The sequence below is a fragment of the Heloderma suspectum genome, chromosome 1, assembly GCF_057233095.1.
Source record: "Heloderma suspectum isolate Gila_16-S chromosome 1, 16-S_ref, whole genome shotgun sequence".
Taxonomy (NCBI): Eukaryota; Metazoa; Chordata; class Lepidosauria; order Squamata; family Helodermatidae; genus Heloderma; species Heloderma suspectum.
The window spans coordinates 131,935,428-131,958,870 of NC_139458.1; the positions used below are offsets into that span (position 1 = coordinate 131,935,428).

The following is a 23,443-nucleotide window of genomic DNA, read 5'->3' on the forward strand; positions in this document are numbered from 1 at the left end:
TACAAACAAACATCTACTGTTCCTTTAACACCTCCATAGCAGGAGAAGATAACCCTGCCAGCAGCTGGGATTTTGCACTGCAGCAGGCAGAATGGCATGGCAACTGGAGCACAGCTACATGGCAAGAGGAACTGGCCCGCCAACACCTTCTGTTTTGCAAAACTGTTAAACTATTACTTGTAACCTTTGCATTCTTGGCCCACAGAGCCCAGGATGTGTATACAAATGGGGTTCCCATGCTGTCCGCCATTCTGGTATTGTACAGGCCAGACCTGCTTAGCTTTGAAAATGGAATTGTGTATTCAGCAGCGGAGGCTGGTGGCTCCCATTTCGGAGGGGCAGCGATTCCATTCTGGTTTTAGTTAAACCAGCCAGAGCTCTAAAGGTGCTATCCAAGGTCCTTAAACCTATCCCCAAAATGGGCTCAGCACCTTGGATAGCACCTTTAGAGTTCTAACTAAATTCTAACTAAAACCCGGAATGGGGCCGCTACCCCTCCAAAACTGGAGCCACCAGCCTTCACTGGTGTTCAGCCTGTTCTCAGAGGCCAGGAACAGAACCCTTTTGCCAATTAGCAAAGGGCAACCATACTTAGTCTTGGCTAAGGACTAAACAGAAGGCCTGTGTTGCATTATAATGGGGGCATGATGTCAGCTTGCCTCTGGACACAGCACAATAGTGGGCTTATAATGCTTCCAGTCCAGACCTTTCACAGCCAAAGGAAACATTTAGATGAATTGTAGTAAGAACTTGATTTGGACCCATGTTGCTTAATGTAGTAAGCAACATGGGTTCAAATAAAACAGTAATGAAACAGTTGAGTGTCCAAAGGACCTTGTAAACTCATTAAGAGGAGTAGATTACATTGACTGCTGTTGGTCATTGCCTAGATGGGTGGGCAATGCAGCCCTCCAGCTGTTTTGGCCCACAGCTTCCATTGGGTCAAGCCAGCATAGCCAATGGTGAGGGTTGATGGGAGTTGTATGTCAAAAGATCTAGAGAAGCACGAATTGCCATCCTTGGTCTAGAAGATGGTGATTGCAACCTGTTTTCTGTGAGGAACAAATTCTGATCCACCCATTGGCCCTTTGCAGCATGTGGCTCTGTGCATCAAACTGATTGCAGCCTGGTTTGTACCTGATGTCCCCAGGACAGTTAAGAATGGGAATCTGAGAGAAAAACGTGAAAGTCTGCTGAAAAGACTCAGGTGGGTGTTTGATTTTTATTAAGTATAATCCTGTTGAGAAACAATGCAACAGACGGTTGGACTGCAGGTTGACAATAAAGGGAACTGTGGTCTCTTCCAAGCTTATATGTGCTGTTGAAGCTAATTTTTCTCTCCTTCTTTACACTGACTATTTATCAACTTGAGGCCATCTAAAATTCTGCCCTTCTCAAGCAGAGCATTATTAATTGTAACCAGCAAAGAATCCAGGGTTTCCTCACTGGTTCTGGCCTGCCAGTGAGTGAAGCATACCTGACGCATTGGCAAATGAGACAAACTGAAACAGTTCCAAACAAAGTGGAACAAGGCAGAGCCTCTGGTATCTCAGGCTGTGACTAGGCGCTTGAAGGCATCAGTGCCTTCCCAGGTTTTGGGTGCCTCCAACAATATGATGAATATGATCAAACACAGGTAAGAATCCACCTTCTGTCTTCTTCTGTAGAAATAATGACAGGAAAGAAGTCTTCTCCTCCTTCAGTGCTTCTTCTCAGTATCCAGCAGAGCTTTGTCAGGTAGTTAAAGGCCTCCTAGGTGTAGGCACTGGAATACAACAGCATGAACCTTTGAAAGGCTGCTCGACTAATGTGTTGAACATTTTGTGGATAAGGTCACTTTGATGCCATTGTTTTGACGGAGCTGGAGTGCACTTTTTAGTCATGTTGTTATGGATAACTTTCAGCTTGTGTAACCTGAGGATGTGGACAAACTGCTTGGAGGATTGAAACCTACCACTTGCTCTTTAGACCCATGCTACCACTAGTTCTTTAGACCATTGCCCTTCCTGACTTGTGAAATCAGCTTGAACTGGACTGGGTATTAGTACCTCATGGGCGGGCAGTGTCTCCTTGAGGGATGGTGAAGTTCCAATGACTTTGAAGGAAGCAGTGGTGAAGCCTTTGTTGAAGAAACCGAGGTTAGATCCTATGGTTTTGGGTAACTACTGCCCAGCTCCAAATTTGCCATTCTTGGGCAAGGTATGGAGCATATGGTGGGTCTCTCAACTCCAGGCAGTGTTGGATGATATTGATTATTCCAATCCAGTTTCAGACCTGGCTATAGGACAGAAATAGCTGAGATTTAATCCAGACAAGATGAACGTATTGTGCCTAGAGAAACCAACTACTCTGGATGGAGATTTACAACAAGTCTTGGATGAAGTTGCATTCATCCTGAACAACCAAGTGCTCAGTTTAGGAGTCCTCTTGGACTCTATGATAACTGAGGAAGGTCAGGTGGCTGCAGTGCCCAGGTGTGCTTTTTAGAGGACAGACCTTGCCTCAGTTACCCTGGCCCTAGTGATGTCCAGGCTGGTCTACATAATGCTGTCTATGTGGGACTGCCTTCAAAGACAGCCTAGAAGCTTAACCTGGTGCAAAATGTGGCCATGTGAGTGGTGGTGAGGAAGTAGTGACACCTAAACCACACCAGCTGCACTGGTTACTGGTGTGTTTCTAAGCCAAATTTAAAGTGCTTAATCTTTGAAGCCTGAAGTGGTTTGGAACCAAGTTATTTGAGGGACCACTTTCACCTATATTATCCTGCCAGCATCCTTGAGATCAGCTGACGAAGCCCTACTCAGATGACCACCCATGAGAACCACCAAGCTTGTGAGCACAAGGTAGAGGGTTTTCTCAGCCAAGAGGGTGTTCCCTCTTGGTGTGGTGTTGGCTCCACAGCTGGGGAACACAGTACCATTGGAGTGCTTCAGGTCTTGTCCTTACAGGCCTTTGGAAAAACCCTAAAGACACATTTGTTTTTTTCCAGCTTTTTCTTAATATGAGTTTTATGGGCTGCCAAACTGAAATGGTTTTAGCTGCAAATATTTAAATATTTATTATTATTCTTTTGTCTTTTATTGGGCTGATTTAGTTTTTTTTTAATTGGTTCTTATTAATGGTTAATTTTGTTTGGAAGTTTATTTGTATTATTGTGAATGGTGTTAATATTAGCAGTTGGAAATGGCCTTGAAAGAGTCTTTTACCCTTAATGGTGGCCTATACATATTTTAAATAAAATAAATAAGTATACCCTCAGTGGGACTACTTCCTCCTCATTGCCATTGGCTGTTGCTGTTTCTTCTCCTCATCACTGTTACCTGCTTAGCTCATTCACCAGGGAGAGAGCTGGCAGGAGAGTACAAATGAGCAATGGATGGCAGCTCTTCCTTCCCTTTCTTCTTGCTGTTGTCACTCAGTAGAGGGAAAGGGAGGACCAGCAAGCAACACTGAGAAGGAACAACAGCAGGGTGCTCTTGTGGAAGCATGGGCCTCAGTAGGTGCCCAGATATGCCAGCTTCAGACATTAGTTGTGAAAGTAGTAATCCCCAAATCAAAGCAAATGAGTTACTGTTTTTCTGCAAATTGTCAAACTCATCATTGTGGTCACAGGAAGGTTAGATAAATGTACAGAGACAGCTGGAACAGCTGAAGTGCACAGCACACAACAGATGTTATGGCAGAAGACTATTTCTTCCATGCTGCCACCACTATGGTTGACACTGGCACAAGACAAATACCACTTGTCACTGTTGTAATAAACCAAGATCTTAAAGTAATTAAGAGTTATGCAGATAACTCCTGTCCACACATGGGGCAGGGGGCATCTGTAGAGGGCAGCCTGCTGTACCTGCTTAAGCTCCCCCCCCCATGATATGGAACACTCAGGGTTCCAAATGCGCATACAGCAGGCTCCTCTCTGTAGACATTACTCCCCAATATACATACCGGGGGAGGGGCTGGGCTAGTGGGCACAGCCCCACTCTCCCATTCAACTTGACAGTTAATCCTGTCAAGTGAATGCCCAAATAGGTCTTCAGCTGACAGTGACTTCTGTATGTAACACAAACATTGGCATATAGCATGCCCACATCACAATTTGTCTCTTGGGAGTAACCTGTGAGAACATTTTTGTTGAAAGAACATGTAAATCCTTGATGTATCATTTGGTAAAATCATGTCCCTTCGCCAAGTGATCAGTGAATTTTATCTTGAAGCCCTAACTTAGATGATTCCATTCTCTTTTATATCAGTTTAAATATTCTTGAATCCATTTTTCTTTTAAAAAGCTAAGAGTGGTATATAAAGGGTTCTCAGTGGTTTCCCATCTAGGCACTAATGAATTAGATTCACCATGGCTTTTAGGATCAGATGCTATTAAAATGTTGTGGCATGCAATTGAAATTATGAGAGCTGTTTCTATATATTTTAGAGAAATGGATGACTCCACAGAAGTATAGTGAAATGCTGAGCAGGGTGTTGGGATCAAGAGAAGAAATCCTAGAACCAAGTGCCTAGCAGAGTGGTGCTACAGGTTTTGAAGATGCCAGCTGAAATCTGCAGGCCTAGCTTGATCTATTACTTATATTGTTCTTGGACTTTTCCTCTTCAATGAAATGGAATAATGCAAAGATAGCTTTGCATGATACGATTGCTTTGATTATTTCAGTCTTCCCAGGAGAAGTGAAACTAGTTGATGAAAATAATGCTATGAGGCAAAAGCGGGAGTGTTTACACAGTCAAATAACACATTGCTGAAAGCCTAAATGTATTTTGGTTTTGCCAAAATTTCCCTGCTCTTCTACTATAAGTAGTAGCAGGCAGGATCTTAGAGCTGACAAATGCTGACACCACGACACATCTGGCATTTAACATCCACAAAAGTCACACATGGCTGTCTCAAACTTTCATGTATCACAAACATGGCTCATAAGCCAATAGGAAATTTCTTAACTAAGACTCTCAGTTCATAGGGGTACATCAATATCTCATTTTCATTTTTCTTCTTTGATAATGTTCCTTGATTTGGATAGAAATATATTGTTTGTATAATGTGGATTCCTTGGGCATAATCCAGAGGTGCATGTACACTGTGCACTTAAAGTTTATTTTTAGACTTTGCTTCTGGGCAGTAATCCCAACAAAGCCCCCAAACTGCTTTTTAAACCCAGAGTTGATAGGGAAACTCTTCAAATAACACATGCATATGCTACATTTGTGCTTTTTGGATCAACCTCCTTGATGTTTTTAATGACATGCCATTTGATATAGAGACAGGTTTCTGGTCTGTGTCAGTTTATGAAATGAGTCCAATTAACTGCCTACCTTACTAAAAGATGGGAGGCTCAATTCAGATCTAAAAAGCTCTTTAAGGTCTTGTTTATACTGTAAACATTTTTGTCATTCTAATGAACCACTGGGGTAGATGCTGTCATTCAAGCTACAAGTAAAGTTCCTCAAAGGTAGCGAGTGTGTGTGTGTGTGTGTAGCCTCACCTGACGTTTTCACATATAATTTTTATCTGTATAGATGCATCCACACACAAACTTGATCAGTATAAAAATTATCCTTGGATTCTATATTTGTGATGCTGTTAGAACCCAGTTAGAACCCAATATATACACAGAATTTCTGCCCAGTCCAGAAGTTGTGTAGATGTTTACAAGGTCAATACGGCACCATCATTAATTCACTCATCCCAGAGAAGCTGGCTGATCATAGAATTGTGTGTTTACATAAACCTGGGATGTAGAAAAGCATAAGGGTGCTAGTAACTAATGACTGTAAATAAGAGGGAATTTTAGCTAGCGCAGTTTGTTGCATCATGGTGCTAGAAGTGTGACAAAAGCTGCACCGGCTGAAATTCACTATTCTGTACAACCATTAAAGACACAAAGACTCTGTGTTTCACTGTTCTTTGTTCCTTTATATAAACCATTTTGTGTAAAACACCCCCTTGTGCTTCCCTTCCAATCAAGTATCTAATAATGCTGAGAAACAACACAGTAAGAAAAATAAGCAGTAAATGTTAAGACTTCAAGTTATCTTTTAGATGTAAGTTCCAATTATTTGTGTCAATTCACCTTGTATTGCATGGATCGAGCAGACCAACTGAATTAATGTTGAAGTTGATATGTAACTTTTATCATCCCGACATTGAAATTCTGTCATTTTTCACTGTATTCAAATTTTTCCAGATCTTATATGTATTGTTAAGTTACTTGCATCAGAACCAAATCATAAGTTGTAAAGGTGCAGCTTATGCTAAATGGTACCTCTATATTATTTTTACCCTGAGCAAAATCCTGACTTTCTGTTATGGAATTTAACTGTTGATTTCAGTTATCACAATTATACTTTCTGGCTCCTGAAGTCATTTTTGAAATTGAGACTTTTGACTCAAACTATCATGCAAAAGGCAAAATGACCTTTAGCTGACTAATACCCATGGATTTACAATAGAAGTTAGGCACCTATGGTCCCCCCTGCCCCCGGTGTCTTTTTCTTTTTTTTTGCTTTTGCAATTTCAAAATTTCATTTGAAGTTAAGCATGGTCAGCAATCCCAAGTACATTCACTGAAATCCAATAGGATAGATTCAAGCTAAGTATGTCCACAAAGCTGTGTAATGTCTTAATCCTAGAAGTATTTTGCTCAGGGAATCTCCTTTTTAGAATTGTGTCTTAAAGCAATATGAAGATCAGAGATTTTGGCGCTCTGGATTATTTGAACAGGAAGCTTTAATTCATAATTCCTTGGGCTTTCTGATCTTGTGCTTCTCATCCTGTTTAGAGTTGTACTTTTAAAGAAAACACACAATTATTCTGACATTCTCTGCAATGTATAATTTTATTAAATAAAATTTTATACAATAAACTTTTAAAAAAGAAAATACAACTTTTAAGCATAAAGAGTGACTGGCATTATTTTAGTTGGGATATTGCTCACAGGAATCCTGTATTTGGAGAGAGGATACAGCAATTTTGCAGTGACCATAAGTCAAGGGTGGGGAACCTGTGGCCCTCCAGGTGCTGCTGGACTACAATTTCCGTCATCCCTGACTGTTGGTCATGCTGCCTGGGGCTGATGGAGATTGGAGGGCCACGGGTTCCCCACACCTGCCATAAGCAGTGCTACTGGGAAGTAGGACACTACACCCTGAGATATTTTTCTCTCGCTCTTTCCCCATTACACGGTTGCCATTTCTCTCAGAGTTTACATGTGTGCACTAGAGGTTTCCTGTGAAGTTCCATTTTACTCTTATTCCCTCCCCCCGCCGCCGGTGCTGTTAGTCACTAGCAACACTGGGCAGCCCCCTCTGTAGTTACCAAACTCTGTAACTGAAAGGAAGGAAAGAACTCTCTGCCATGGCATCTAGCCATGATGGGATGGTAGGCACCGACCGGGGGCCAAAGAGATGGGGTGTAGTTTAGGGTGTTCAGTTTGCAAAGGGAAAAGTGAATGCAGGTGCCAGTGTTGAAGGTAAAGCCTGACCTCAGAGAGATGGGATGTATCAGAACCTGCTGCTCTCCAGATGTGTTAGACTACAGCTCCCAGCATCCCCCAGCCTAGAGGGGGTGCCAGGTTGAAGAAAGCTGTATAATGTAATCGATTATTGTTCTGATTAGTAGCTAATCACAATATTGTTAATCTCTTTTGGGAGAGAATGAGTTCTGTTTTGTTCGTTCTTTAAGATTTGGGATTCTGAAGCAGGAAAGCATGCCTTGGTTTTTGTTGTTTTATTTTTGGGGAAATCCAAAATCATAGTCTCTAAACTGAATTTGATATGTCCTCCAATGGAAACCTGGGGAAGCAGAGATGGTTTTCAATTTGCATCCAAGGTCTTGAAGAGGGTTTATAGATTAGTGGCAGAGCTCTCGCTTTGCATATAGGAGGTCCCAAGTTTGATCCCCAGCATCTCCAGGTAGGGCTTCCACCTGAAACCCTGGAGAACCATTGCTGTGGGTCATTGCTGACAATACTGGGCTAGATGGACCGATAGTCTGACTTGGTATAAGGCAGCTTCTTATGTTCATTTTTGTGAGAGTATGCAAAACTTGAAGTCTTTTTCCCCTCTGAGCAATACTGACAACTCAAATTCTCTGTATAACTTCTGCGACGCCTTTTTTTTAAAGTTCACTTCTATTCAAGAACATAATGAATGACTGCTATTTCTCTAAAAATTTTGCTGATTTTATCCTTCCTAACCATATTACTCAAATTTATATACTGCTTTCCACAGAGGTATCAAAGTGGTGAATATAAAATATAATACCATCAAAACAACAATAAAACAACAAAATAATAAAAATGTTCTTCAGCAGTAAAACTACACACTTTACTGTGTGCTACAGACTATGGCTTGGTTACTCCTCAAGGAAGGCCTGTGTGAAGAGATGGATCTTGAGAAAATGTCTAAGGGAGCAATCTGATGGCCCATAGACAGAGTCGGTGGGGGGCACATAGGATTATTTGGATTCCTGGATCCAAGGCTAGAGACAGAGCTCTGACCTTGGACCCAGGAGTCTGAGGTCCCCTTCCCTTTCCCCCGGCCCGCCGGTGCGGAGAGAACCATGCTGGCTGCCTCTCCAAGATCACAAAGGCAACCTCGAAGAGGAGGGAAATGGAATGGGCATCTATTTCTGTTTTATTGACTGTTCTAAAGCCTTTGACTGTGTGGATCATAACAAATTGTGGCAAGTACTTGGTGGTATGGGGATACCAAGTCATCTTGTCTGCCTCCTGAGGAATCCATATAACGACCAAGTAGCAACGGTAAGAACAGACCACGGAACAATGGACTGGTTTAAGATCGGGAAAGGAGTACGGCAGGGTTGTATACTCTCACCCTACCTATTCAACCTGTACGCAGAACACATCATGCGACGTGCTGGGCTTGAGGAAGCCAAGGCTGGAGTTAAAATCGCTGGAAGAAACATTAATCTCAGATATGCAGATGATACCACTTTGATGGCTGAAAACAAGGAGGAGCTGAGGAACCTTCTGATGAAGGTGAAAGAAGAAAGTGCAAAAGCTGGGTTGCAGTTAAACCTAAAAAAAACCAAGATTATGGCAACCAGCTTGATTGATAACTGGCAAATAGAGGGAGAAAACATGGAGGCAGTGACAGACTTTGTCTTTCTAGGCGCAAAGATTACTGCAGACGCTGACTGCGGCCAGGAAATCAGAAGACGTTTACTTCTTGGGAGGACAGCAATGACAAATCTTGATAAAATAGTGAAGAACAGAGACATCACACTGACAACAAAGGTCCGCCTAGTTAAAGCAATGGTATTCCCCGTAGTAACCTATGGCTGTGAGAGCTGGACCATAAGGAAGGCTGAGCGAAGGAAGATAGATGCTTTTGAACTGTGGTGCTGGAGGAAAATTCTGAGAGTGCCTTGGACTGCAAGAAGATCAAACCAGTCCATCCTCCAGGAAATAGAGCCAGACTGCTCACTTGAGGGAATGATATTAAAGGCAAAACTGAAGTACTTTGGCCACATCATGAGAAGACAGGATACCCTGGAGAAGATGCTGATGCTAGGGAAAGTGGAAGGCAAAAGGAAGAGGGGCCGACCAAGGGCAAGATGGATGGATGATATTCTGGAGGTGACGGACTCGACCTTGGGGGAGCTGGGGGTGGCGATGGCCGACAGGAAGCTCTGGCGTGGGCTGGTCCATGAAGTCACGAAGAGTTGGAAGCGACTGACCAAATAAACAACAACAACAAATGGGTGGGGAGTGGAGAGGATAGATTACATCGTATCCACAGCCCTCCCCAGCCTCCTTCCCTCCCCCTCCCCAGTGCCACAGCTAGAAGGGTGAAAATGCCCATCTAGCTACAATGCAGAGTGGGAGGAGCACGGAGGCTCCTCCTGCTCTGCATTAGATGGCTGTAAGCCTCCAAATTTGGAGGCTTACGAACATCCCCATTGGATTGCACTCTAAATGTCAGAACTGTGGGGGCCTGTCTAATGACATTCCAGAGGATGGGTGCTGCAACACTAAAGACTCTACTGCAAGTGCTCCTGAGGCGAACCTCAGGAGCGTGCAATGCCCCCCAAAATGCTCCCCCTGCTAATCGCAGAAATCAGACAAGGGCATAAGGGGTGAGGTGATCTTTAAGGTAACCTGATGCCAAATTGTTTAGGACTTTATATGTTAACAACAGCAGCTTAAACTTGGCCTGAGAGCTTATTGGCAGTCAGTGCAGTTCTTTTAACAGAGGTGTAACATGCTGCCAAAAGGAGGCCCCAGTTAGTAGCCTCGCAGCTGTATTCTGCACCAGCTGCAGCTTCCAGACCTGGCCTAGGCGTAGCCCCACACAGAGCACATTGCAATAATCTAAACTTGAGTTTACCAATGCCTGAACCACCATGGCCAAGCGGAGGTATGGCTGTAGCTGGCGAACCAGTTGAAGCTGGTAAAAGGCACTCCTTTGCCCTCTAGTGACAAGGATTAATCTAGGAGCACTCCTAAGCTATGCACCTGTTCCTTGGGGGAAGTGTAACCCCATCCAGGACAGGCAACTGACCTGTTTTCTGGACCTGTGACCCGCCTGCCCACAGCACTTCCATCTTGCCAGAATTCAAATGCGGTTTGCTGGCCTTCACCCAGTCCTCCACTGCATCCATGCACCGGTCCAGAGCCTACATGGCCACACATGAATGAGATGTTATAGAGAAACAGAGCTGGGTGTCATCCACAGACGACACCATGCTCTAAATCCATGGATGATCACTCCCAATGGATTCATATAGATGTTAAACAGCATTGGGGACAGAACAACAATTAAAAACAACCATAAAATACAATAAACTCACCCCCCCCGCCCCCATATAATCTGTCGGCGATTCTGTCGAAGCCCCAGCCGATCTCTGGAATGGAGAAATGACCAGGGCTGTGGACACAATCGCTCCTGAGTGTCCTCTCTCACGAAGTGGAGCCGCATCAGCACCCTAGTATTCTAGGGAGCTGGCGGTGATGAAACGAGTGAGAAGACAACTAGAGCGACGTTGGCAGAAAACTCAGAGTGAATCCAATCGAACACGGGCTAGAGCCTATTTGAAGGCCTACTCTGTGGCAGTAAAGTATGGGCAGCAAAGAAAATATTTTTTTTTGCCACTATTGTGTCTGCAAAGAGCCATCCAGTGGAGCTGTTTCGAGTGGTCAGGAGTCTTTTACACACCAGCCCGCAAGAGGATAATGTACACCTCTTGACAGCACGCTGTGAACAAGTTGCTCAGCACTCACTGACCTACGCCGGGAACTAGACAGGGGGAGTGTGTCCTTGTTGGTTCTGCTGGACCTCTCAGTGGCTTTCAATACCATCGACCATAGTACCCTTCTGGGCCGCCTCGCTGGGATGGGACTTGGAGGCACTGTTTCGCAGTGGCTCCATTCCTTCTTGGAGGGACGGACCCAGAAGGTGGTGCTGGGGGACTTTTGTTCGACTCCCTGGCCATTGGCTTGTGGAGTCCTCCAGGGTTCTGTTTTGTCCCCCATACTATTTAACATATACATGAAACCACCGGGAGAGGTTCTCTGGAGTTTTGGGGTTCGGTGTCACCAGTACGCTGATGACACGCAACTCTACTTTCCCTTTCCATCTAATTGCAAGGGAGCTGTTGGGGTGCTGAACTGGTGTCTGTCGGCAGTAATGGACTGGATGAGGGCAAACAAATTGAAGCTTAATCCAGACAAGACAGGTGCTCCTGGTCAGCTGAAAGACAGATCAAGGAATAGCTTGTGCTAGATGGGGTTACACTCCCTCTGAAGACCCAGGTTCACAGCTTGGGTGTACTTCTGGATTCGGCCCTCAGCCTGGATGCCCAGGTTTCAGCGGTGGCCAGGAGGGCATTTGCACAGTTAAAGCTAGTGCGCCAGCTGCGCCCATTCCTTGAGATGTCTGACTTGGCCACAGTAACACATGCCTTAGTTACATCCCGTTTGGATTACTGTAACGCAGTCTACGTGGGGCTGCCTCAGAAGAGTGTTCGGAAACTTCAGCTGGTTCAAAGAGCTGCTGCTAGACTGCTGACTGGGGCTGGTTACAGGGAGCATACAACTCCCTCTTAAAACAGCTTCACTGGCTCCCAGTCTGTTTCCGGGCACAATTCAAAGGGCTGGTCATGTCCTATAAAGCCCTATACGGCTCAGGTCCAGGTTATCAGAAAGATTGTATTCTCCCCTATGAGCCTACTCGTGCCCTGAGATCTTCAGGGGAGGCCCTTCTCACCATCCCGCCACCATCACAGGCACGTCTGGTGGGAACGCGGGAGAGGGCCTTCTCGGTGGCTGCCCCAAGGCTCTGGAACTCCCTTTCCAAGGAGGCGAGAGTGGCACCCTCCTTGATATGCTTTCGTAGGCAGGTAAAAATGATTTTGTTCCAGTAGGCCTCTGGGGATAACTAGTCTGGACCTGTGAAAATATGATGGATGGATACTATTTTTCTTGTCTTTTGTTTTAATATTTTTACAATTTTAATACTGATGATTTAATTATATTTTTAACTTTTGTACACTTGTATTTATATTTCTATTTATAGATTTTAATGGTATAAGTTTTAATGTTGTAAAGCCGCCTTGAATCCCAGTATTGGGAAAAAGGTGGGATATAATAATAATATAATACCATAAAAATGAAAGAGGTGCAGCAGATAGAACAGAGGCATTGGATAAAAACTTTTCTATCTAATAAAGCCTGCATAAACAAGAAGGGCTTAGCAAAACACCATAAGAGAGGGGCCCCACCAAATCCAGTGCTTTGTTTTTCTATCACTATGGTGTCCACTGACCATAGCCTTAGGGTGCAATCCTATCGGGAGAGGCGGCCGCCTCCAAACTTGGAGGCAACCCCCTGTCCAATGCAGGGCAGGAGAAGCATGGAGGGGATCATTCCCTCCGCACTTCTCCTGCCCTGCATTTGCGGCTAGACAGCTGATTTCAGCTGTCTAGCTGCAGGAAGGCGGAGCGGGGAGGAGGCTGCTGGATGACACGCAGAATGTGTCATACCGATATTTCCGCCTTTCCTGCCCCAGAACGCCCCCCGGAATGCCCTGTTTTGGCCGCTCCACACTCCTCTTCTGAGTGCGGAGCACAGGGCCAGGACAGAGCTGTGAGGTAGCATGGGAGGGAGGGAAGGTTGGTTCTCCAGGAACTGACCTCGGAGCACGGGCTCCAAAGTCGGTTCCTGGAAAACCACATATCCTATGGCTGTCTAGCCACTGACTAGCAGCCGTAGAATTGCTCTCTCCAACAATTTTCTTGCAGTCACCTCTCTGGCAAGGAGTTGCAAAGGTCTGAGTTCATTTTCCAGTTCTAGGGCCTAACAATACACTATTGCTGTTATTATTGTATATGTTAGGTGCCTAAGAGACTTGGAAATGAGTATTGTAACATTGGAATATTGTAAACATTAACCATCAACCTTGTCCTTATATGTGTCACTGCTGATCTGAGAGGCACAGGAAACATGTGTCTGTCCTGAATTTGTAGTGATACAGCATTTGGGAACCAGTGGTAAGCATTGTGCCAGGAACAAGCCCTGAGAAGAAATGTAGTGATGCTTCTCGATGGTCTTATAGGCCCCTTCCAACCCTACTATTCTATGATTCTGTGATTCTCTGTTGAATTTCTGAAGGAAATACAAGCTCCATTTGTTCTTACAAGCAATTCGTAGTTGAATTGGGTTAATAAAAACTGCTGAATCTTATTGCCATCTTCTTCTTCTTTAGATATAGCATTCTTACAATTTTATGTGTTTGTTAGAAAGACCGTGTAAGCTGTCTCAAACAGCAGAAGAGGCAGGGTATACCTAATATTTTAAATAGTTGGAAACACAGTAACAATCCCTCAGTTCTGCTATTGAGAAGAAAATCTCTTGTTGTTGTTCAGTCGTTCAGTCGTGTCCGACTCTTCGTGACCCCATGGACCATAGCACGCCAGGCCTTCCTGTCCTGCGCTCTCTCCCGGAGCGTGCTCAAGTTCATATTCATTGCATCGGTGATGCTATCTAGCCATCTCATCCTCTGCCGTCCCCTTCTCCTTTTGCCTTCAGTCTTTCCCAGCATCAGGGTCTTTTCCAGGGAGTTTTCTCTTCGCATTAGGTGGCCAAAATATTGGAGCTTCAGCTTCAGTATCTGTCCTTCCAATGAGCACTCAGGCTTGATTTCCTTTAGGATGGACTGATTTGACCTCCTTGCAGTCCAGGGGACTCGTAAGAGTCTTCTCCAGCACCACAATTCGAAAGCATCAATTCTTCGGCGCTCAGCCTTCCTTATAGTCCAGCTCTCACAGCCATACATTACTACTGGGAAAACCATAGCTTTGATTAGACGGACCTTTGTCGGCAAGGTGATGTCTCTGCTTCTTACTATGCTGTCTAGGTTGGCCATAGCTTTCCTCCCAAGGAGCAAGCGTCTTTTAATTTCATGGCTACAGTCACCGTCTGCAGTGATCTTGGAGCCCAAGAAAGTAAAATCTGTCACTGCTTCCATTTCTTCCCCTTCTATATGCCAGGAAGTGATGGGGCCAGATGCCATGATCTTCGTTTTTTTAATGTTGAGTTTCAAACCAGCTTTTGCACTCTCCTCTTTCACCCTCAACAAGAGGCTCTTGAGATCCTCTTCGCTTTCTGCCATTAGGGTGGTATCGTCTGCATATCGGAGGTTGTTGATAATTCTCCCAGCAATCTTAATTCCGACCTCTGATTCATCCAACCCGGCATTTCTCATGATGTACTCTGCATATAAGTTAAATAAGCAGGGTGACAATATGCAGCCTTGTCGTACTCCTTTCCCAATTTTGAACCAATCGGTTGTTCCATGTCTGGTTCTTACTGTTGCTTCTTGACCCTCGTACAGGTTTCTCAGGAGACAGTTAAGGTGGTCTGGTACTCCCATCACTTTAAGAATTTGCCACAGTTTGTTGTGATCCACACAGTCAAAGGCTTTAGCGTAGTCAATGAAGCAGAAATAGACGTTTTTCTGGAATTCTCTTGCTTTCTCCATGATGCAGCGAATGTTGGCGATTTGATCTCTAGTTCCTCTGCCTCTTCTAAACCCAGCTTGTACTTCCGGTAGTTCTCGGTTCGCATACTGCTGAAGCCTAGCTTGTAGGATTTTGAGCATCACCTTGCTGGCATGTGAAATGAGCGCAATGGTGCGGTAGTTTGAACACTCTTTGGCGTTGCCCTTCTTTGGAATTGGAATGTAAACTGACCTTTTCCAGTCTTGTGGCCACTGTTGAGTGTTCCAGATTTGTTGGCATATTGAATGCAGCACTTTAACAGCATCATCTTTTAGGATTTTAAATAGCTCGGCTGGAATACTGTCATCTCCGCTAGCTTTATTGTTACTAATGCTTCCTAAGGCCCACTTGACTTCACTCTCTAGGATGTCCGGCTCAAGTTCAGTGAGCGCACTATCATGGCTATCAGGGACATTCAGATCTTTCCTGTATAGTTCTTCTGTATATTCTTGCCACCTCTTCTTAATCTCATCTGCTTCTGTTAGGTCCCTGCCTTCTTTGTCCTTTATCATGCCCGTCTTTGCACAAAACGTTCCCTTGAGATCTCCAATTTTCTTGAAGAGATCTCTAGTCTTTCCCATTCTGTTGTTTTCCTCGATTTCTTTGCATTGTTCACTTAAGAAGGCCTTCTTGTCTCTCCTTGCTATTCTCTGGAACTCTGCATTCAGTTGGGTATATCTTCCCCTTTCTCCCTTGCTTTTCGCTTCCCTTCTTTCCTCAGCTACTTGTAAAGCCTCCTCAGACAGCCACTTTGCTTTCTTGCATTTCTTTTTCTTTGGGATGGATTGAGTTGCTGCCTCCTGAACAATGTTACGGACCTCCGTCCATAGTTCCTCAGGCACTCTGTCTACCAGGTCTAATACCTGAAATCTATTCCTCACCTCCACTGTATATTCATCAGGGATATGATTTAGGTCATACCTGAATGGTTTAGTGGTTTTCCCGACGTTCTTCAATTTAAGCCGAAATTTTGCAAGAAGCAGCTCATGATCTGAGCCACAGTCAGCTCCAGGTCTTGTTTTGACTGACTGTATGGAGCTTCTCCATCTTTGGCTGCAAAGGACATAATCTGATTTCGATATTGACCATCTGGTGACGTCCATGTGTAGAGTCGCCTCTTGTGCTGTTGGAAAAGAGTGTTTGCTATGATCAGCATGTTCTCTTGGCAAAACTCTATTAGCTTTTGTCCTGCTTCATTTTGTACACCAAGGCCATGCCTGCCTGTTATCCCGGTGATTTCTTGACTTCCTACTTTAGCATTCCAATCCCCTATGATGAAGAGGACGTCTTTTTTTGGTGTTAGTTCTAGAAGGTGTTGTAGGTCTTCATAGAACCGATCAACCTCAGCTTCTTCGGCCTCAGTGGTTGGGGCATAGACTTGAATTACTGTGATGTTGAATGGTTTGCCTTGGATTTGTACTGAGATCATTCTATCATTTTTAAGATTGTACCCCAGTACTGCTTTTCCCACCCTTTTGTTGACTATGAGTGCTACTCCATTTCTTCTAAGGGATTCTTGCCCACAATAGTAGATATGATGGTCACCTGAATTAAATTCGCCCATGCCTGTCCATTTGAGTTCGCTGATTCCCAAGATGTCGATGTTCAATCTTGCCAGAAAATCTCTAGTACACAGTAAATTAACTTGAGCACGCTCCGGGAGAGAGCGCAGGACAGGAAGGCCTGGCGTGCTATGGTCCATGGGGTCACGAAGAGTCGGACACGACTGAACGACTGAACAACAACAACAACAACACAGTAAATTATAGAAAATTCTAATGTTTTTAAATGGAAAGGATTTGTTTTCATACCCATGGTCCAAGAACTGAGATGCTCCCTTAAAAGTGAGTAGGTTAAGAATTATAGCAAAATATGTCAATGGGTATTCTTTTCTGTCCTGATGTAATAGATCCCAGTGTTTTGGCCTTCACACCACTTGCTTTCCATTTTGAATTAAAGCCATTATACTGAGTGGGTGAGACCCTGGCATCAAGCATTGCAACAGTGTGTGTGGAATGAATGGAGCGGAGGTTCATCTTCATCGCATCCGGGTTAGTATGGCAACTCCTAGTAAAGGATTCATCTAATACAGACAGAATTTTATTGGAGCACATTCAGCAGAAGGAACATCCTGGCACCTGCATCTGAATTGCTGTGGAGAGACACTCACTACTTTGTGCCTCTTAATGGCTTTATGGTACTGGCAGTGTACATGATAAAAAGTGGTTTATTTTGGAAGACAAAGTTTTTACTGTTGCAGTAAATTCTCCTCATACACAGGATTAGTTTGATGAGCTCATTACTGTAAATTACAGTCATTTATTTATGCTGAGGAGTGTAGAGGCAGGGAAGTAAAATTACACACATCATTAATACTGATTCCAAAGCTTGTCTAATGTCTGCTATTGCTTCCTTTCCTACTCTAATTCTGCTCAGTATTTTCTTTCTCACAGCAGCCAGTGCAGTAGAGAGCACTAATAATTCAGGAGCAACAATCAGCTAGGTTACCTTTCAGTCATTAGCATATTATGGGCCATCTTCTCCCCAAATAGTGTTAATTTGTAGATGGTCCTCAGTCTCAATTTGCATAATACTTAAACATTTTGGATTCTTTAACATGGATCCTCACAGTATGCAACAGAAGTATTTCTCACATCCCCATATTCTTTGAGCAGAAATTTCCAGGGCAGATTTCCTCCTCCTTTGGAGGAAAACGTACAGAAAACATAAGTGGTGTTCTGTATATTTGTAATTAAAACAGATGTTACAAACTGAGTGAGCAGGTAAAGGGGCAGGCAGTGCTAGACCAAAATGAGCAGCATCCCTTCCCTCCAAGCCATGAGCCCCATCTTGGGAAATTCATACTTGTAACAATCTAAGGGTGCAATCCTATGCATGTTTAGACAGGAGAAAAGTCCTCCAATTCCCAGCATTCCCCAGCCAGCCATGCTAGCTGGGAAATGTTGGGACTTGTAGGACATTTTTCTATCTAAATACACATAGGATTGCACCCTAAATCCAATTTGTTCCTTTCCCCAAACCTCAAGACTGTCCAAACAATCCCTCCTAGCTAGGTTTGCCATCTCTTTCTGGCAGGACTCCTGTATGCCAAACATTAGTCCCAAAGCTTTTCCCAGCATGCAGACTCTGTGATGGGGAAAGCTTCTATTGGTGAATTTTTGCTTCTTACACAGATACAAAAAGACACATGATCCCTGCCAGAAAGAACAGGCAGCCCAACTCTCCTTGTAAGACTAGCATTAAGCTCCCCCTGGCAGGAAGCTGCCTATTAGTACTCTGTTATTCACCATTCTGTTCCAGCCAGGCTCTACAAAAATCTAGAAGAGGATGTCTCCAAGTGGATTTAGGCAACCACGTAATGATGGGATACTGAGACCTGGGGTGCTTCCAAGTAGGGCTTTTATTGCAATCACCCTGCTTCATTCACAAAATTTAATGGGGGGTCCAGATGACATCTTCCACTTGTAACCCTCCTGTGTTTTCCCATCACTTCTTCAGTCATTTTTCTTACCACAGAAAATCCATTAAGGAAAAAAAGATGGAATGGATGCATGATGCCTTCTAATTGGAAGCACTAGGAGCCCTCTGTCTGGGAGCACCCCGGTGTATCTTAGTGCCTCAGCTATGAATTGGAAACAGGCTTACCCAACCTAGCCTTGTCATGTTGACTGGAAATGATGAGAATTGTAGTCTTGACACATCTGGACAGCACTAGATTGGGAAAGGTTAATTATTAGACAGCTCCCAGACTAACTCTCACTCTTGCATTAACTCACCAAGTGGCCATAAGACAAGCCACTCAGACCCTACAGTTTCAGAACAGTAATGCATACATTCTTATAGGGCTGCTGTAGGAATTATAAGGCAATATATGTGAAACTCTTTGAACACTCGAAAGAAATATGTGTGTGTGTGTGTGTGTGTGTGTGTGTATTCTTCACTGAAGAACATCCACTTTGTTTCATGGAGATGTGAATTTATTTTAAGGGCTCAAAGTACAGCCTACATTAGAATCTACAAGAGAAAGATCTGAAGGAAAGCCCCATCCACCAACTCACCACGCATCTTTTGAAAGAGAACCAGAAGCTGTATCCAGTTTTATGCATGCGTACAAAGCACGGATACCTGCTCTTAACAGCACGGATACCTTGTTGTTGTTGTTCAGTCGTGTCCGCCTCTTCGTGACCCCATGGACAATAGCACGCCAGGCCTTCCTGTCCTGCACTCTCTCCCGGAGTGTGCTCAAGTCCATATTCATTGCATCAGTGATGCTATCTAGCCATCTCATCCTCTGCCATCCCCTTCTCCTTTTGCCTTCAGTCTTTCCCAGCATCAGGGTCTTTTCCAGAGAGTTTTCTCTTCGCATTAGGTGGCCAAAATATTGGAGCTTCAGCTTCAGTATCTGTCCTTCCAATGAGCACTCAGGGTTGATTTCCTTTAGGATGGACTGATTTGACCTCCTTGCAGTCCAGGGGACTCATAAGAGTCTTCTCCAGCACCACAGTTCAAAAGCATCAATTCTTCGGCGCTCAGCCTTCCGTATAGTCCAGCTCTCACAGCCATACTTTACTGCTCTTGTCCTTTTCTCCCATTCCTCCTGTATAGACTGTTAAAGCAAGAAGTTGAAAATAACCGCACTTTACTTCAGTCTTTCTGTATTCTTGTTTGCTCTGCAATTTACATCGGTATCTAACTCGATAGGTTTAATGAAAGGAAGCAGCAAAGCACATAAATAATCCAGTACCATACAGGTATGATGCACACACAGTTTACCAAAGTAAGATATTTTGTCTGCATGCATTCCTGGGACTCGGGTCCCAGCTAACGCCAAATGGTAGATAAATCTTGTTCCTCACACACGCTAACAGACTGGGAAAGAAAGAAGCAACCTGATGCATCCAAAAACAATTGCCTTAAGTGCCCGCTCTAAACAACTGTAAGAAACGTCTATTCAGAAGCCCCATTGAATTCAATGGGGCTTACTCCCAGGTAAGTGGGTACTGGACTGCAGCCCAAACAAGCGGCACAATGAGCCGAGATATATTATTCATACTACTAATCTATCCCCTTCGTCCTTCCGCCTACGTTGCAAAGTGTAAACAAACTTTAAAAACTCCCCCTGTTCAGGTGTGTGTAACCTAAGACTAAAACAGCCGGACCGATGCGTTGCTGGGAGATGTAGTCTTTTCTCCCAAAGAATCTCAGCGGGGGAGGGGGAAGCCACTACACTACCCAGAAAGCTCTTCGAAGAAAGGTGTAAGGAACCGCCCTTTGGCCTACCTGAGCGCAGGCTAAGGGTTCCCATGGTAACAGGGAAGAAGGTTATGAAGATTCCTCCCTGTATCCTCAGTAACCAAAAGTGGTGGCTTCGGGCAGGAGGTTATTTCTGGGTAACTGGGATATGATTCTTGAACGGAGGTTGGTATTTTTTTCCTGTTAATTGAAATACCGTGTGCTATGCAGTCTCTATGGCCCAGTAAACAAGGCACAGACACTTTTTATCGTTTGTTTAGAAATAAAGGTAGATTGCTTTTAATCCGCATGACCTCCAGGACTGGGGCCTAGACAATATAAGAACATTACTTGGAGAGAATTGGGAGCCTCCCATTCCTTATGACGTTCCCCTGAAGTTCCAAAGCACGATTTTGGTAAATCTGGTGATACTAGGATTGTTGCCTGTAATAAAGGTCAATTCGTTCTCTTTTTGCAATAGAATTTTAGTGTTATTTTGCAATGATTCCTCAGCTGGTAATCATGGTTGCACATACTGGAATAGAGCTCAAATCTATAGTATGAGGATTGGTTAGTGTATGAGCAATCTTATACTCTCCTCCTCAGAAGTAAAGTGTGTGGGGATTTGGGTTTCATCCACCCATATGCTGAGGCAATAATGTTTTTGTTTTGTGTTGTTTTTAAATCCGAGGTGTTTTTGGATTCCTAAAGAACACTTAAACTTCTCTTGACCAAAGGACCTGGAGCCTTATCCTATTCCTGTGCATATTTACTTGGAAGTCATTCCCACTGTGCATATTTACTTGGAAGTCATTCCCACAGTGGGGCTTATTTCCAAGTAAGTCAATATAGGACTGTAGCCTTTGGTTTACTTAATAGAGCTTGCTTCTAAGTAAACATACATAGGATTGTGCTGTACACCACCCACTGAGTTCAGATTAAGCTGGGGGGAGGGGTATATACAGGGATATACAAGACTTGCATTCCAATCCATTTACAAGGAGTCGTCACAATTATTTTAGTGGTGCTTCTTCCAGGTAAGGATCACAGCCTTAGACTCAAGCGTTCTTGTTTTAATTGAGAAAAATATACATACAATCTAGGCAAAGGTAGACACTTTCAACAGCACAATCCTATGTAATGTATATTCAAGTGTAAGTTCCACTGTGTTCAATGGGGCTTTCTTCCTGTGAAGTGTTCATAGGATTGCAGACTAAGCCCTTGAACTCGGTGGGATTTGCTTCTGAGTATACATGTTTATGATTGTGGCATGAATCTTTGATTTCTTATTGAAATATATGGGACTTAAATGTGTTTTAATTTTGGTTGGATTGGCCTTTATGCTTTGTCATTACTCTTTGTTAGACGACTGTACTACTGTTTCTGAGTTCTAAAAATTCCGAAATAGAATGTCATTACTAAGAGATCAAATTAGATAACTGACATTTTACATTGAGGCTGTCCTTTTAAAACTGAATTCCAATTTATTAGCTACAAAGTGAATGATTGGAATGAAGTGGAAATGTTTGGAAGATGATTGATTACTGGGGAAACTACTGAAATTGTGTGGCTTAGTTTCTAGGGCAACAGGTTTCTCTGTAGCTGTTTTTGATTAATGAAACCATGCATAAAGGAGAAGTCTGTGGTCTGTGTAAGTAAGATTCTGCCCTGATTTCTTGAGTGCTATGGATTGCCCTGGCAAATTAAAGCTGTAAAAAATGAGCTAAAATAAAAACTTTATAAGCTATGTATCTCTGATATTCTCTGAAACGTATCCCTTTTTGCTTCTCAGGGGGCTTGCAAATGTTACTGGGTACTTCCAGAAGGAGGGCTGCTAGTGCTACCAATCAGAAAGCATTGTGCTGCTATTCCATTTTTTTTCCTTAGTGGACTTTATATGGTAAGAAAAAAGATGGAAGAAGTGGTGGGAGAACACAAAAGAGTTATGAGAGGAAGATTACTTTATCTGGCCCTTCTTTAAAATTCCGTGAATGAGACAGGGAGGTAGTGTAATAAAAGTCTCATCTGGAAGCAAAAATTGCCCGTTGATTTAGACTGAGGTAGGCAATCTACTACCCTCTAATGTTTTGGTCTGTAACTCCCATAGTCCCTGACTATTGGCCATGCTGACTGGGACTGATGGTAGCTGTACTCCAAAACATCTGGAGACACCAGGTTGCCTATCCCTGATTGAGATGCTTTAGTGATGGACAGATATTTGTGACTTCTGAAAAATCAGATATTTGTGAAGTCAATATTCTTAGGTTACAAAGCATTTGGACCATAATCCATAAATCATACTATATATATGTATTTTGCCCCACCCACACAAGTTTACTGTGGACTCTAGTTTAAAAACCATTCTCATAAAATATCCACTGAAATCAAAAGTGTATCCTACAACCTCACACCTATTAGAATCTTGACCCTGGCCACCAAAAGCCAGTCACAGGTGATAAGGTCTTAAAATTAGGCTTATTATGCAATGGAGAAATGGTTATTGATTGCAGAAGTTATTTATGTATTTTAGTTCAAGGGCAACGCCAAAGAGTGTTCAAACTACTGCACAATTGCGCTCATTTCACATGCCAGCAAGGTGATGCTCAAAATCCTACAAGCTAGGCTTCAGCAGTATGCGAACCGAGAACTACCGGAAGTACAAGCTGGGTTTCGAAGAGGCAGAGGAACTAGAGATCAAATCGCCAACATTCGCTGCATCATGGAGAAAGCAAGAGAATTCCAGAAAAACGTCTATTTCTGCTTCATTGACTACGCTAAAGCCTTTGATTGTGTGGATCACAACAAACTGTGGCAAATTCTTAAAGTGATGGGAGTACCAGACCACCTTACCTGTCTCCTGAGAAACCTGTACGAGGGTCAAGAAGCAACAGTAAGAACCAGACATGGAACAACCGATTGGTTCAAAATTGGGAAAGGAGTACGACAAGGCTGCATATTGTCACCCTGCTTATTTAACTTATATGCAGAGTACATCATGAGAAATGCCGGGTTGGATGAATCAGAGGTCGGAATTAAGATTGCCGGGAGAATTATCAACAACCTCCGATATGCAGACGATACCACCCTAATGGCAGAAAGCGAAGAGGATCTCAAGAGCCTCTTGTTGAGGGTGAAAGAGGAGAGAGCAAAAGCTGGTTT

The 23,443-nt window shown here is 43.6% G+C and overlaps 2 protein-coding genes across 2 annotated transcripts in view; both read left to right on the plus strand.

Annotated features, from left to right (window-relative positions):
• ANO9 (anoctamin 9) overlaps positions 1-6,907 on the plus strand; it is a 71,421-nt gene extending 64,514 nt beyond the window's left edge. Inside the window, exons 23-24 of the mRNA XM_084828694.1 lie at positions 1,095-1,207; positions 4,433-6,907. Of these exons, the coding sequence (XP_084684820.1) occupies positions 1,095-1,207; positions 4,433-4,460 (141 nt within the window). The 3' untranslated portion in view covers positions 4,461-6,907. The remainder of the gene's footprint in view (positions 1-1,094; positions 1,208-4,432) is intronic.
• Positions 6,908-20,277: 13,370 nt separating this feature from the next.
• SIGIRR (single Ig and TIR domain containing) overlaps positions 20,278-23,443 on the plus strand; it is a 49,790-nt gene continuing 46,624 nt past the window's right edge. Inside the window, exon 1 of the mRNA XM_084858228.1 lies at positions 20,278-20,470. The gene's annotated coding sequence lies outside the window, so the exon portion shown is untranslated. The remainder of the gene's footprint in view (positions 20,471-23,443) is intronic.